The 15,454-nt window shown below is 35.5% G+C and overlaps 1 protein-coding gene across 5 annotated transcripts in view; it reads left to right on the plus strand.

Annotated features, from left to right (window-relative positions):
- The window catches only part of LOC124366108, a 47,932-nt gene that overhangs the window by 24,265 nt on the left and 8,213 nt on the right, over positions 1 to 15,454 (plus strand). For 4 of the 5 annotated variants that reach the window (XM_046822369.1, XM_046822373.1, XM_046822370.1 and 1 more), the window contains 2 exons: positions 2,706 to 2,902; positions 6,558 to 6,761. In XM_046822369.1, coding sequence (XP_046678325.1) covers positions 2,706 to 2,902; positions 6,558 to 6,761 — 401 coding nt within the window. Of the gene's footprint in view, positions 1 to 2,705; positions 2,956 to 6,557; positions 6,762 to 15,454 lie in introns of those variants that run through there. The other variant, XM_046822374.1, reaches the window with a different exon arrangement.

Here is a 15,454-nt window from a genome sequence, read left to right on the forward strand (position 1 = left end):
GAAACAAACGTACCAAAAGTGTCGAACTTGTGAGCAATTTTATATAACTAGTTCAATTAACTAGTTTTTAATTGAAATTTTAAGAAAATGTTGAATAAAAGTATTCATAAAATCTGAGGCTTCTTCAAAAGCTTAAGACAATAAACAATAAGACAATAAACAATTTTTACTTTCTTAGACCTTACACTATTTTCTCTACATTTGGGATCTTTTCCATTTGAAACAGAAAAAATGCATTAAAAAGTACATATGCAGATGTGATGTAGAAAATCATAGTTTACGAGTGACAAACTTTTTCGAGAAAAGTCACAAGAACAAATTGAAGCAACAGTAGGCACCTCTCTACTTTTACGACAAAATGTTGATCACACTCAACAAATAGTGTGGACAGACATTTGAGTACCATGAAGATTTCCATATGACTTGAAAGTACAAAACTCTTGTCCACACAATTTGTGAAATACAATCAATACTTCCATTAGGATTGGAATAAAGATGGAATAGAATGGGATACTCACTTGAAAATCAATATATGTTTTTAGAAAAAAACTGATGTCACGTATACACTGCTATTTTCTTCATTTCAATCCTCTTCACATTTACTTCAGCTTCTTGAGAGTCTCAGATGATAATTTATATAAAAAAATGTTTTATATTGTCATAGTGTTCTAAAGACGTTTCAAAATCCAGACATATTTTTTTATCTAGGTCCATAAATAGTGGAGAAATGAATTTTTTATATTGGAGGGTTACTGTTGTAACAATATTGCATACTATGCTAGCCAGTGATTTTAACAAAGATATTTATTAGATAAATGTTTTTACCTAGAACAAAATAGCAAACAAATTGTTGTACAATTTTTTAATTTTGGCTTTTTGTAGGACTGTTATTTCCATTTAAGTAGTGTTATGTAGCATAAACTTTGGAACTGAAGGTGGTTTTGGTAGTCATGGCCTTTACAGTTATGTAGTAATCTTCCATAAGTGCAACCATGGGAACAGTTGTAATAGGCCGACTTTGTATACAAAATCTACCTAATTTATACTGATTGACTCTGACAAGATGTTTTACTTCTATAAACCATTGTCCACAGGACCTGCCTATCTATTACTAAATGCTCTTTCTAAATAAAGGTTCTTGTTTTAGACATTTTTATTCAAAGTTTCTTTTTTATGTGAGTTAGGCTTCTGACCCTACTGGCCTGAATTAATTGACCACTCTGCTATGGAAGAAAAAGTATGAGGGCCTCTTTTTCAACCTCCGATCTCACACCATGACGGCCAAACACATGGCAAGTCCACGGTGTGTGCAGTAGTCAGTTGCACATCTTCCTCGCTATAACATGTGTCTGGCTGCCTCTATTGGTTTCTCCCGCTAAGTGTAAATTGAGTTTTATTCATCTTGTGAAAGCAGAAGGGAATAGTGCAGCAAAAATCCATTGGAGAATGTGCAGTATATGAGTGATTGTGTTGTGCCTTAATCGCATTAAAAGTTTAAAGATAGCCGATCATTAAATTCAAGAATCAATTCAAGAAATGTCACAGTTTAAGCCATTCGGCGATTTCTGTGGGTGTCAGTCAACATCTTTGGCTTTCTAAACCACTCACGAACAACACCATCATTCATAATGTTTTCTTTGTAAACACGTCACATTCTCCGATCGATTTATGCTACACTATTCGCTTCTGCTTGCAGGAAACGAATAAAACTCCTTAATTCACATTTGGCAGAAGAATCAATAGAGATTGCCATGTTTATAAGGCTGCAGCTCAGCGCAGACTAGCTGTTTGAATTCAGCAAATATTGTAGGGGGAATATGCGCAATCGATTATTGCCTACACCACGGACCTGCCACGTGTCTGGCTGTCATGCCATGAGATCGGAGGTTGAAAAGAGTGACCCTTGTATATTGGTTTGTTTAGTTATAAAAATTCCGTTTTAACAAAACTTAACATGGTACACACATAGTGCTTCTTATAAATGCTCTATGTCTAACAGTTTGCTGGGTTTACAAGATTTGAATATAAAAGAATGTTATTTTGTTTATTTGTATAAAAATAATAGTTTTTAATTCTATAACTGTATAGAAATACAATTACATGTTCTTTAATTCCTAATCAGTATTAAAATGTATTAGCTTCACAAGTTGCCATTAGTTTATTATAAAAAGACTATGTAAAATACAATGGAGTGATGTACAAAATATTTCACATATTACCCTAACTTACCAGCATAAAATAGAAAACTTTAATTAGCAGTCCTAACAATTTTGCTAATAAATCACATCATAAATGTTTGGGAAGAAATTTAGCAGACAATTCAGGTTGAAATTTTAACAAATTAAAATAAGGAAAGATATTTTCAGGATTTTAAAAGTGTAATTTTAAGGGAACAAGACTTTTTTTTGTTAATATTAGGTTCTGTTTTTAGAGCTGTTTATTTAATGGGTGGGAGGTAGGTTAATACCTAATGCTATTGGTTGGAGAATGTCTAGTTTACTCTCCCATTTTGGAGAAAAATGTTTATTTTATTGAGTTAATAAATTTTACTATTTATAAAATCCAACAGCTAAAAATCAAAATATGCTTTAAAAGTTTAGCTAGCTTAATTAACATCTATCTCATTATTGATATAATCATTGTATACCCTAATGTAAAATATAAATAATGTTAGATTAATAAGTTATGTTTATTATCTTTTCTAGATCCTGCTGAAATTGGAGAAGATCTGTCACAAACAAGGCAGCGGGAAAAGTGTGCCCGGACTGAAGGTCCTGAGAGGACATTACGTGAAGGTTGAGACTGGTAAAAGGCCCGAGTTCAAACAGCTGAGAGAGTGGCCTTCCATCAACTTGAACAGCAACCGCGGAGAGAGCCCGTTCACTCCTCATGGCGCCCCTAGGTCAGGCTTAGTACGAGTAGTAAATGGTTAACAAACGTCTCCCCCATGTGGTGGTATGTGGTGTTCACTAATACATTGATGTTGTGTCCCTTCTAATCTCTTCCTTTCCTAACTCTTCCTTTGTTTTTGGTTATGCATGGTTGATTTCTTGTGGACTGCAAAATGCCAAAAATTAATGGCATTTGAAAACATTAATTACTAAATAAGACCAATACATTATTTTCTGTTGGTACCAAATTGGTTTTTGATTCTTACACTGGTGGATCAAAAACAAGTTCTTGATTGTTATAATATAGGAGTAAAAGTAATATGATTGTTATATGAAAATGACTGATTGATGAGATTTTGACTTTGACTTTGACTTTGACTTTGATGTCTAACTACATTTAATAACTAGTAATAATTATTGTAACTACCTAGGTTTTTTGTGTTTCTAACTACTGGATTTGATATGTTTGATAAATAATAATAATATTCAGAGTATATCAATGTTCTTTTAGTGAATAATATTTATGAATAATAATCCATCACATGAATAAAGGAACAGAGCTTTTAATCCAAAAGTTTAAATCTTTAATGATGGCTATACAAATTTGAGTAACATTTGATGAATAAATAAAATTATAGCCAAAAACAGCATGGATTGGTTAGGGAAGCGAACTTTTCTTAGGGAGTTACCTCATAGTTATTGTAGTTTTGCATAACTTAACTATCATTACCATCAGTCACTTAGCCTACAAACTGGCAGTGTTAATTTTTGTATTGTAGTGTATATGTATTGTAACGATAAAATATTAAGCTGGGCACAGATCAGATGTAAAATTAAAAACTTAATAATATATTATAATATTGGCACAATAACTGAGCAAATGGAACTCTGATCTCAATTGTTATTGAACAACAAAGTTGATTAGAAGATGTACTGATTTGCATCATGTGATAGTCGGTTGTAGTTAATCCCTTTACAGATCGATTTGTTTTGCTGCACGTATCCCAGCAGGTGTGAATTAAGTTACGCTTCGGCAGCAGAACAGTGATGCCGTGCTACTTTGAACTTAAAAAATCAATAGCAAAGAATAAATTCAGTTGATTCTTAAACTTCTACATAACAACTGTAATCTATATAATATTTACAAACGTGTTTGGGAAAACTAAAGAAAGACTGTTGTTAAAAATACTCAGCAGACTAGTATTAAGACTCACGCTGTCTATGAAACATTATTAGAACTTCGGAGGTTAAATTCAAAGGAGATCGCTTTTGCTACTTCAGCTCATCACCATGATGGCTAGTTAGGTATAGCTACTGCATGACGAGATATCGTCAATAATTGGCAATGGGTTAACAGCCATGATATAAGTTTAACATATTTAAATTAAGTGCTCTAGAACGTTATGTATGCATGTTGCATGCTTCAAATAATTTTTGTTACTTATGTGGTAGAAGTCATATTTACTTAAATTGTTAATGTTTACAAAATATATTCTAATTTCTAATGTTCAACATCAATTAGCATTTGACATTTTGTGTCTTCTATGTTTCAAGTTCATCATTGATGATGGATGATTTGGAGGGATAATAGAATGATGTACATTTGCCATTATTGAATGTTACAATAAAAAGACATGACATCTCAAGAACTGGTGTTTATCCTCTTCTTCAGTCAAATAATATTATTTTTAGTAAAGTAAACATTAGTACATGGTTGTAAACTTTAATTCTGTTGCAAATCTGTTTTGTGAAGTGTTTTTTAGTTTAGTCTAGACTGGTACTGGATTCAAGAATATTTGTTTGTTCCTTTTTTGACAGTACAACATTTTGGAGTTAACTGTGATTTAGGTGAGTTGTACACGTTTTAGTATTTGACTCTTGAACAAGAGGATTGATACCAATCTTTGAAACGTCATGTTTCTATTATTGCCTCAAAGAATTTGTATTTGAAAAAAAAAACCGTCAAAGCACTTTTTATTAAGAAGTCCTTGCATACCTGCACACAGCTGTCAAACAGAAACAAGTGGAGAATGCTGATTGCTGAAAGGTCTACCATGACAACACTTCAGCCCATGTTCCCTTCATTGTTACCATTTAGCTGTTCTGGATGAGGGTTTCGACATTGCCGCAGCCAGCATTAAGTTCTGATGAGCCAGCAAACATTTCCTGTTTTCCAGAAAAATCTGGAAGGTCACTGTTTCTAAGATGTTTCCACCGCAAACCATAAGACAGGCTTTTACTACATTCACTGAAAGAGGATATGCCGGCTGACTTCCAAAGAACTTCTCCAAAGGTGTATTGTGTTGGTAGCTTTGTATAGTTACCCAAGGAGACTGTTTTGAAGACTTCATAATTTGTGCTAATCAACAAATTCTCTTTCTCAGATGCAGTCATTACTGTAAGGACAAACCCTGTAAGCTAGGTAAAAGTGTTAGAATGGGATTTCATTTTATGCCATTTTTAAAGTCAATAGGTTTGGCCATTTCCTCGCTCAGATATTTTCCAGCTTTAATCAGTATTCGTCCAATTATTATTTAAAATGTGTCCATCATCACTGGATACGAGGTGTGTTCAAAAAGTATCGCGAATTTTGAATTTTCGCAGGTTAAGTATATTCGAATTTCGATTTTTTTGTGGCGTTATGTTGGTACATATGTCCCTCACTTATGTTGACAATTTCGGCCATTTTGAATGTTCAGTTAATTGTTGACAGCTGCTTTGCTTGCACGTGTTTTGGTTCATCTTCGATTTTTACCTATTCAAAAAAATGGAACAAAGAACCTTTATCTATCAAATTTTGTGTGAAAAACGAAATTAAGTGCGCGGATGCATTCCGAATGTTGACTGTGGCATACGGAGAAGTTACTTTGGACAGAAGCAAGGTTGATGAAGTGATGGCCAATCGTCGAATCACTGTTAGAGAAATTGCCGAGGACCTAGACATATCGATTGGCTCGTGCCATTCGATTTTAATCGATAATTTGGGCATGAGACGGGTCGTCGCACAATTCGTACCAAAATTGCTAATTTCTATCAAAAACAGCATCGCGTGAACATTGCTAATGAGATGTTGGAATCTGTCTGCGACAACCCGAATTTGCTCCAGAGGAGAATGATTTTTTGAAGTGCTTCGAAGATTGGAAAAAACGTTGGCACAAGTGTATAATATCCCAGGGGGATTAGTTTGAAGGGGACAAAATATTCACGAATAAATAAATAATTTTGAAAATACACAAAATTCGCGATACTTTTTGAACACACCTCGTATATCTGTAATCTAGTCCTGAAGTCAGTTAAAAAAAACACACACACACACACACACACACACACACACACACACACACACACACACGCGCGCGCGCACACACACACACACACACACACACACACACACACACACACACACACACACACACACACACATGCATCCGCATGTGAAATAGGAGGTATTGGATAAGGAATATAAAATAAACATTTTTATCTGTGCCACAGCCCTATTGATAGCACGGTATAACAAAAGTCCATGTTTATAAAAACAAATAGTGCCTACATAGTAGTTGAGAGGTATACAAGGCTAAATATAATAGCCCTTGCACAAATAACGTGTTCTAGGTTAGAACTGTATAATGTGAAATTAATTTAACTCTTGACCGGTGTTTGGTACAGAATGACTCGGAAACTGAGTAAAGATGGAAGCGAGCGTCTGGCCGCTGGCTACTGTGAACTGTGTTGTATCGACTTTACGGACCTCAAGACCCATGTGTTGACACCGCAACATCTCAGGTGTGCCAACAACGCCGACTACTATGCCCAGCTCGACAGCATTATCCAGTCAAAGACTGCCGATGCCTTCTTTGCTTCACAAATGTGGTGAGTGGATAATACAAAGAACTAAAACTATGTTATGTATTGGAATTTGATGCTTACAGCTTTATTTTGGTGCACAAAGTTCTATGTGATTGGTAACTTACTTTTTTAGTATTATATTATATTTATCATATACAACAACAAATAGTGTAGAGGCAAGACATTGTGAAGTTCATCAGTTCCAGGTTATTAAAACTTTTCTTCAAAATACGATCTTTCTGCATTCCCACACTTTTTCCATCTTTCATACAACTGCTTAAAACTCGCTTGTAATCATATTTTGAAAGCCTCCTCAGTTGGATTGTGGAATTTTCCACACCTTATCTGAGTCAGCGCTATGTCCTTTTTTTAATTTCATTAACTTAGTAAAAAGGTAAAGCTGCTGGTTAGGAGAATAGGTAGGGTGTTCCAGAGTAGTTCATATTGTGTTTGTTAAGGCACTGCTGTAGCATTGTTATGTAACAAAAACCAATCCTATGTTGCTCATTTTCTGCTATTTTTCTGGTGGTATCTCGCAGTCATTTGAGAATTTGTACACAGAGTTCTTTATTAACAGTTTTGCCTTCAGGAATAAACTCAGTGAAATAAGCCTTCATAATAAGAACTCACTTCCCCAGGCTTTTGTCTAGTTAGAGATGGTCAAATCTCTAATATGATTCAGAAACTTATAAAATATGGTACTTATGCACTATACGGACCCCACCTATTCTTTACAAATTGGGCATAGTTAGGAGGGAAAAAACACGTGTAGCATGAATATATTTACAACAATGAACACAGAGAAAAAATCGTTACTGTGTATTGGCATCATTCCAGAAGGCTACGATATCCGCTAACAACGCATCAAACCTATCGCCTCCGGCCTCCGCTACTGCCGACCGCCACATGTATTCCGCCAAGTGATGCCGAGCAGTTGCCCTTTGCACCTTATTGCGCCACTTCGCAATACCCCACATTCTTTCTACACGCTGGGTGTTGGCCCCACCAATTTTCCCAACATTCTTTTTTACAACAGATCAACACATACCTCTCATTTAATTGGTCCAGTCCACTGTTGTGTGAATAGACATTCCCAACTGTCGGCCACACCATTTAACTGAATTTAGTTCCTCCTACCAACAATACTTAAAACACAATGTTGTTTGTTACAAAAGGTTTGTTACTGTGTTCAAACCACGTACCGACACGAAACCCCACTTTCTTCTTACACGGTCTGACATTGCATTTCCAAAAAGGGTATTGTTCGCCGAAATACAACTTCATAGCATGTCCTCCTTTGCATAATTTCGTCATGGGCAGCAGACCTCGCAATTGGATAAAACCCATGGCTTCTGTAGACAGCAGCTCCCAAATCAGCATAGTGACGGCAATGGAATGAATGACTGTACTGTTGCTGCGTGGTATGTGACAGCCATGGCAGTGACAGGGGCGCCAGGTGCCGGACAGTGGCTCACGCGACCGCTCTGCATGTCCACTATCTAGTCTCCTGACCTAAGTAAGGTTAGGTTATGTTATGATAGTAATTTAACATAACATAACCTTACTATACCTGATTTTTAAAAAAATAGGTGGGGTCAGTATAGTGCATCAGTGCCTAAAATATATTTATAATCTCAAAGTTTGATTCTCAATAGTTTTTTTAGACTAAGTTTGATTTAAATAGTCACTAAATTCTATTGTTCATAAACCCTTAGAGACTGCCCAATAACACAAAAAGTAATCCAAGTATATCTATTTAAAAGTTGCTGGTCATTATATTCGTAGTATTAAATGTTTGTACTAAATTTGGCATTTTACTAATTACAGTCAGGTGTTTTGATTGATATTGGACATGATAGTAATAGCTAGTTCTTCGAACATGATTAATTTTTTATTATATTTGAAAATGCTTACACAATTGTTTTTAAACATGATAAAATGCATCATTGTTAATAACTTTAGTAGTTCCAGAACACGCAAGTTAAATCGAATGTTGCTAAGAATTTGTAATTTGACTGCCATATTTGGAAATTGGCGGACAATTTTGAAATCATAAATTCATATTTGTAACTGTCAATCAAAAGTAGGTGAATTCCTTTATTTAAAATTTCTTGTAAATTCGATAGTTTTTTAGTTACTTTTGGTGGGATAGTTAAAATAGACTATTAAAATAGACTGTTGTGTATTAAACAACAATATATCCTGTATAATATTCTAATGACATTTGATCGATAATGGATCCTGATCTTCCTGGAACTCAACACAAAGTGGCCTACACTCTGACAATGATGTGCCCCTTCCAAACCGTACTGTGGACGCTGTGCAAAATTTAGTAGATGATGATTCTGATGATTTTTCAAGTGAATTCTCCAATGAGTCTTGTTAGGTGGTCAAAATTGTTAAAAACTTCAAAGCATCAAGTAACCCTGACATCTACGGAGTGTCATGCAAGGTATTAAAGGCGGTGATTGATACTGTGGCGGTTCCTCTGTGTACAGCTATAAACAGCTGCCTTAGACAGGGTGTTTTTCCTGCCAAATTGAAAGTTGCACGTACTGTGTCTATCTTTAAAAAGGGAAATGCAGAAGACATTGCAAACTACAGGCCTATCTCTGTCTTCCCGATAATGTCTAAGGTGTTAGAAACAATTCTAAAAACTCAATTGACAAATTTCTTTGAATCTCACCTTCTGTTGGGAGATCACCAACATGGCTTCAGAAGAGACCGCGGTAATTCTAAGCAATATATGGGTCAACCTCGATTTTTCTCATATTACAATATAATGTTCCAATAGTCAATTAGAAAAGGAAATGACTAGAATTTCTTGCCGGAAAGCAGTTATAGGGAGCAGGCAACTCATATTACAATATAATGTTCCAATAGTCAATTAGAAAAGGAAATGACTAGAATTTCTTGCTGGAAAGCGGTTATAGGGAGCAGGCAACCGCGAGAATTACCTATTAGTGATCAGGGGCACTGACGTGATCTGGGCTTCAAATTTGGAACTACTCGAGTTAATTTTTTTTCTAAAAGAGCAAGCAGCGCGAAGCGCTGCGCAGCGGGCAAGCATCGTGCGTGATCTTCGTTATACTGAATTGATTCAGGCCAAAGGAATGACACAGAATCCTTTACCAGATTTTTACGGAGATTCTGTATTGGGCGGATTATATTGGTTTACTTTGCTTTCCAGCATGTAATTATGTGTTTAAAATTGTTTTACATACATTACCTACATTATGTTGTAATATGTAATAACAATTTATCAGAAATTTTTAATAAAAAAAAGGATCACGCACGATGCCTGCCCGCTGCGCAGCGCTTTGCGCTGCTTGCTCTTTTAGAAAAAAAAATTAACTCGAGTAGTTCCAAATTTGAAGCCCAGATCACGTCAGTGCCCCTGATCACTAATAGGTAACTCTAAGCAATATATGACCATCTGGCGGTTGCCTGCTCCCTATAACTGCTTCCGGCAAGAAATTCTAGTCATTTCCTTTTCTAATTGTCTATTGGAACATTATATTGTAATATGAGAAAAATCGAGGTTGACCCATATATTGCTTAGAATTACCGAGACCGCTCTACCACCACTGCTCTTCTGTCTTTGTCTGCTGAAATTATCAGAGCCTTTGAGGATGGGGATTCGCTGGCCTTAACGCTATGCGTCTGAGTAAGGCCTTCGATTGTGTGCCTCATAGAATCCTACTTGATAAGATGGAGAAGTATGGAATAAGGAAAATTGCTCTACAGACCCTGGAAAACTACTTGGAAAACAGACGCCAGATAGTCTCCATCGGTGGTGCAACATCTAGCAGCAGGGAAATTGTGCACAGCATCCCACAGGGCTCCGTACTAGGACCATTGCTGTTCATCGTCACAGTCAACGACCTCAGACTAAACGGCCAGGCATTACTTTTTGCCGATAATACCACACTGGTCTCAAGAGGAGGGTACACGGATGAAATTCTCAGAGATGCCGAAGATCTGCTGTCTGTGGCGAAAATGTGGTTTGCAGCAAACAAGCTTAAATTAAACGAAGATAAAACCCAGCAGATCTTGTGGACTTTGAGCGGACAAACCCGGAAGATAATGTGGAGGCTGTTAAGCTACTTGGTTTTTGGCTTGATCCTAAGCTGGATTGGAATCAGCATATAACGCAAATCTCCACAAAGCTCTTCAGGGTAGTTTTCCTTCTCTGGAAACTCAAACATGTAATTACGGAGAAATACCTTGAAATTGTATACCATGCACTTTTTCACAGCCACCTGTCCTACGGATTGCTTCTCTGGAGACATGCCCCTATGTGTGGTGAGGTATTGCTGCTCCAGAAGAAGGCTATGCGCACCCTAACATCTGCCAAACACCTGGACCACTGTCGTCCGATCTTCAGACGACTGGGAATTTTGACAGTATATGGGCAGTACGTTTTAAACTCGTTGTTGTAATAACCAGCAGAATTTTACTCAAAGACAAGATGTTCACAACTACAACACCAGAGGAGCATAAGCGTTGAATATCCCGAAATGTAGACTGTCAAAGTCCCAAAAGTGTTTCCTCGTAGCAGCATTGAAACTCTTTAATAGCCTACCTGAAGAGAAAAAAAGCGTTGAACAGTTTAAAGTTCAGAAGTGAAATCTACAACAAATTAATAGAAAGGCCTCTCTATTCACTCACTAAGATGGATGCGACGCCACTCTTCTAGTCCCACCTTCCGGGATCAACCAAACTGACGCAATCTATCTGGAATTCCAGTCATCGATGAAGACTTCAAGTATCAAGTATTTCTAATGATGAACATTACATGGGTACAGTTCTTCCCCCTGTATGGGCTCTGACAACCTCCGGTTTGAAACCCATTACTTTTGTTCTCGTGCCTGGACTTCTAGTACCTTGTCCTGGTCAAGGTAAGCCGTTAGACTATGCTAGGCTCTTGTTTAATGACATTTTTTTTTTAGAAAATATCAAATTTTCAGATACGTATGCCTTTGAAGTATTCAGTAAATCAGAACTGACCCCACATTTTCAAATTAACAAATGGAAAGACCTTACAATGCCTGAGTTGTTGCATTTTTTTGCCCTTCTCTTGCACACTGGAACTATTAGATTGAATCGTGTCTAGGATTGTTGGAAGACTAATAAGTTATTTTATTTACATGCTTTCCATCATGTAATGTTAAGTGATACATTTTTGAACATTTTATGATGTTTTTGCCTTCATAATCCAAAGTCCAGGAAAAATGTAGTATGGATAAAATCCAGTTTGTTGTTACCCATTTCAATAACAAAATGAATTGTGGTATTTTCTACATATGGAGCGTTTATTAGATGAAACGATAATTCTGTGGCGAGGTCGTCTAGAGTACATTGCAGGTAAAAACGTCACAAGTAACGGTGTGAAATTGTACTCTCTTACAGAACTGTGATTGATACTCAAATTTCATGTTTATGCTGGTTTTAGTGTAGGGGGGGAAAGGTCGTACAGAAAAAGTTGTGTTGCATTTGGAAAAAAATTGAATAATGGCCACTCCATTTTCATGGATAACTTTTACAACAGTTATTCGCTGGCCTAAAAGCTCCTTGCACAGAATGCGTATTGCACCAGGAGTGTGCCTCAACAGAAAAAATGTCCCAAATGAAATGCAAACTGCCAAACTAAAGAAAGATGAGACCGTGACGATGTATTGAATTAGAGTCATGATAAGAAAGTGGCGTGACAAGCGTGTTGTGATCCATATAAACACTGAATTTAAGACTTCATCTCCAAACTGTAATGAATAAGCCACTCCCCATCATACAGTATAATGCATACATGAGTGGTGTAGATAGGGCTGACTAATTACTATCATACTACCCCTGTGAACGAAAAACAATACCCTGGTACAAGAAAGTTTTCATTCACTTTCTTCAAGTGGTTCTACTAAATGCACACAATCTGCATTCCAGTGGAAAATGAATTTTTATAAATTTAGACTTTTATAAGTCATTTGTCACTCTTGAGCTTTGAGTCCTGCTCATAAAAGGGCACAACTTAACAATTATTATATCTTTTCCGCAGCCAATGTTATTTTGTCAGGCAAATTTTGTTTTGAATTATTTTTATGAGTCCCATTTCACAATACTGAATTATTTCAATCCTTTGTGAGTATTGATCCAGTTTTTCTCCCACCTAAGTTGATATCCTCTTGCTTTTAGGTATTATCCAATTTGTGCACTTTCAATTTAGTTTGATTTTAGTCCATGTTCACTGAGGATTATTACATCAGGTATTGGAGTTATTGTTTCCAATAAGTATATAAGTCTGTTTATTTTGTTGGATATTCCCTGGATATTTTGGTGTAGTATACTGCCCATGGATTCAGTTGAATACTTTCATTGAAGAAGTATCTGGTGTGATAAGCTACTTTTTCAGCTTTTTTCTTGTGGCTTGTCTGTAAGAAAGAAGAGCATGAGCCAGAATTACTTGCAGCCTGTATTATTTCTAAAGTATGTTTTCTTGTGAGACTGCAGTGTCACATAAGTAGTTTACAGAATTTCTTTATATGTCTCATTTTCTTGTAGTTGTCTTGCACTTACATGAGGGAATTTACTGTGGTAAAGAAGCCACACTGCTTGCCAGTAACTGAAATGTCACTTAGAATTGTATTTATTTACTGTTGTGAATAAGAATAAGAAATTTATTCTGCCAGAAAATATTCTACACAAATACATTGGCATGCCAATACAATGTTACAACATTTTTTAAACAAAGAACATTCTAAAAGTAATGCTTCGTCCACACTTTTGAGATGTACTCTTCCACCGAATAGAATGATCTTTTACAATGAAAATAATTTAGTTTTAAATTCCATATCACTTAGCATCCTTATATCTAATGGTAACTTATTGTATAGTCCAATAGCCATCATCATTGGGCTTTTGTCGGTTTTAGCTAGTCTAGTTTGAGGTAGGTTGATATTGTTAAAACTTCTTGTTTCTTAATTGTGAACATTTTTCCTTACGTTTACTTTATCTAAATTAGCTCGGAGGTATAATAGGCATTGTTGCTCATATAAAGAAAATAATGTCAAAATTTTAAAACGTGTTTGCAATGCACTTTTGAGAACAAATGAAGCCAACAATTTGGGAAACTCACCATCCCCAGTCCCGTCACCATCCACCCTCGCCACTGATGCAAACACAGTAAACAACTTTATGCGATTTAATATCTTTCTTTTAAATATCCAGTCAATTACAAATAAACTAGACATGGTAAATATTTGGATAAATGAACTTAATATATAAAACGATTAATGAACATTGGCTTCATGAAGAATTACTTTTATATCCTCCACTAGGATTTAATTTAGCCAATAGTCATTGCAGAAAACTTCCCCTTATAAGAGGAGGAAGCAGTGTATATGCAAAGGTAGGTATGGAATTTTAGATAATTAGTAAACTATTGTCTTCCTCTTGTGTTTAAAACTTCAGCAATTTTACTCAAAAAAGAAAATTTCTTAGTTGTAACTATTCATTGTACACCTGATTCCAATGTTACCAATTTCCTCTGTTTACTGGATAAATTTTTACAATGTTTATCAAAAACATACAAAGAAACCATTATAAGTGATTTTAACATAAATATAATTAAAAAATCATTTGAAAAGGAGTCCTTTCTTAATTCATTACACACTTATAATATGTATTGCTTGAATCTGGAAAAAAAAAACGAGAGGAGAGGTATGTTTAGACAACATTATCACTAATATAAGTACAGGAAGTATCAGAACCTCGCCTGTCTTACAATGCTGGTATCTTAGCTAGCTTATTTTAATCTAATTTGACAACCATACAATGTGCTGTAAAAACTATAAACATGTACAAAACAATAAGAGTGGTGACGCCTATCACTATTGATAGTTTTAGTTTGATAGTTTACCATTGATGAGGAATTTTCTTATTTTATTAATTTGTTGATTAGTTTATATGAAGAAGCGTGTTATTTTTAAAGATGTTATAGTTAAAAATTCTAAAAAGCCAAGTATTCAATGGTTTACGCATAAACTTAAGAAGTTTAGAAGCTTTGTTTTAGTTTGTTATGACAATGTAAAAAATAGTAAAGGTGCAGAAAGAGACATGTTTGCTAAACCTGTGTATAAGGAAGCTTGAAAACAGTATAAAACCTTGATTAAGGAAGAAAAGCTATTAGCAAAATTACTTTAAGATGTCTAAAAATAAATGTAAAGCCACATGGAGTATTATCAAATCTAAAACAAACCTAGGATCACAAACTCATGATTATCCTATTGATTCTAATACTTAGTTTAAAGTTTGTTGTTGACGATTAAAGGTTTGACAGGATAACAGGATTTTGGACATTTGCCATCGTTATGGTTACACAAGGTACAAAACAACGTTTTGAGGATTGGAATCTATCCTCTTCGTCAGGTGGGGGAGATATTAGTACATACAAAAATAAAGAACAGAAAGAAGAAAAGGAGGGAAAGAAAAGGGTTCAAACATACCCGAAAGCTGCTTGGAATCTAGTCCAGACATTGTCACTGCAGAGAATGCAAGTCCCGAGTACAAGTATGAGAAACGCAATCACACAACACACTGGCTCGGATGAGTATCTCACTTTCATACTCATAGTTGGAATAAACTGCAATTCTTTCAGTCTAATAAATTAGCAAATTTTTGTTTATTTAATGTATGGGGTAGTGTCATGTACAGTATGACAGTGT

Source organism: Homalodisca vitripennis, chromosome 7 (genome assembly GCF_021130785.1).
Source record: "Homalodisca vitripennis isolate AUS2020 chromosome 7, UT_GWSS_2.1, whole genome shotgun sequence".
Taxonomy (NCBI): domain Eukaryota; kingdom Metazoa; phylum Arthropoda; class Insecta; order Hemiptera; family Cicadellidae; genus Homalodisca; species Homalodisca vitripennis.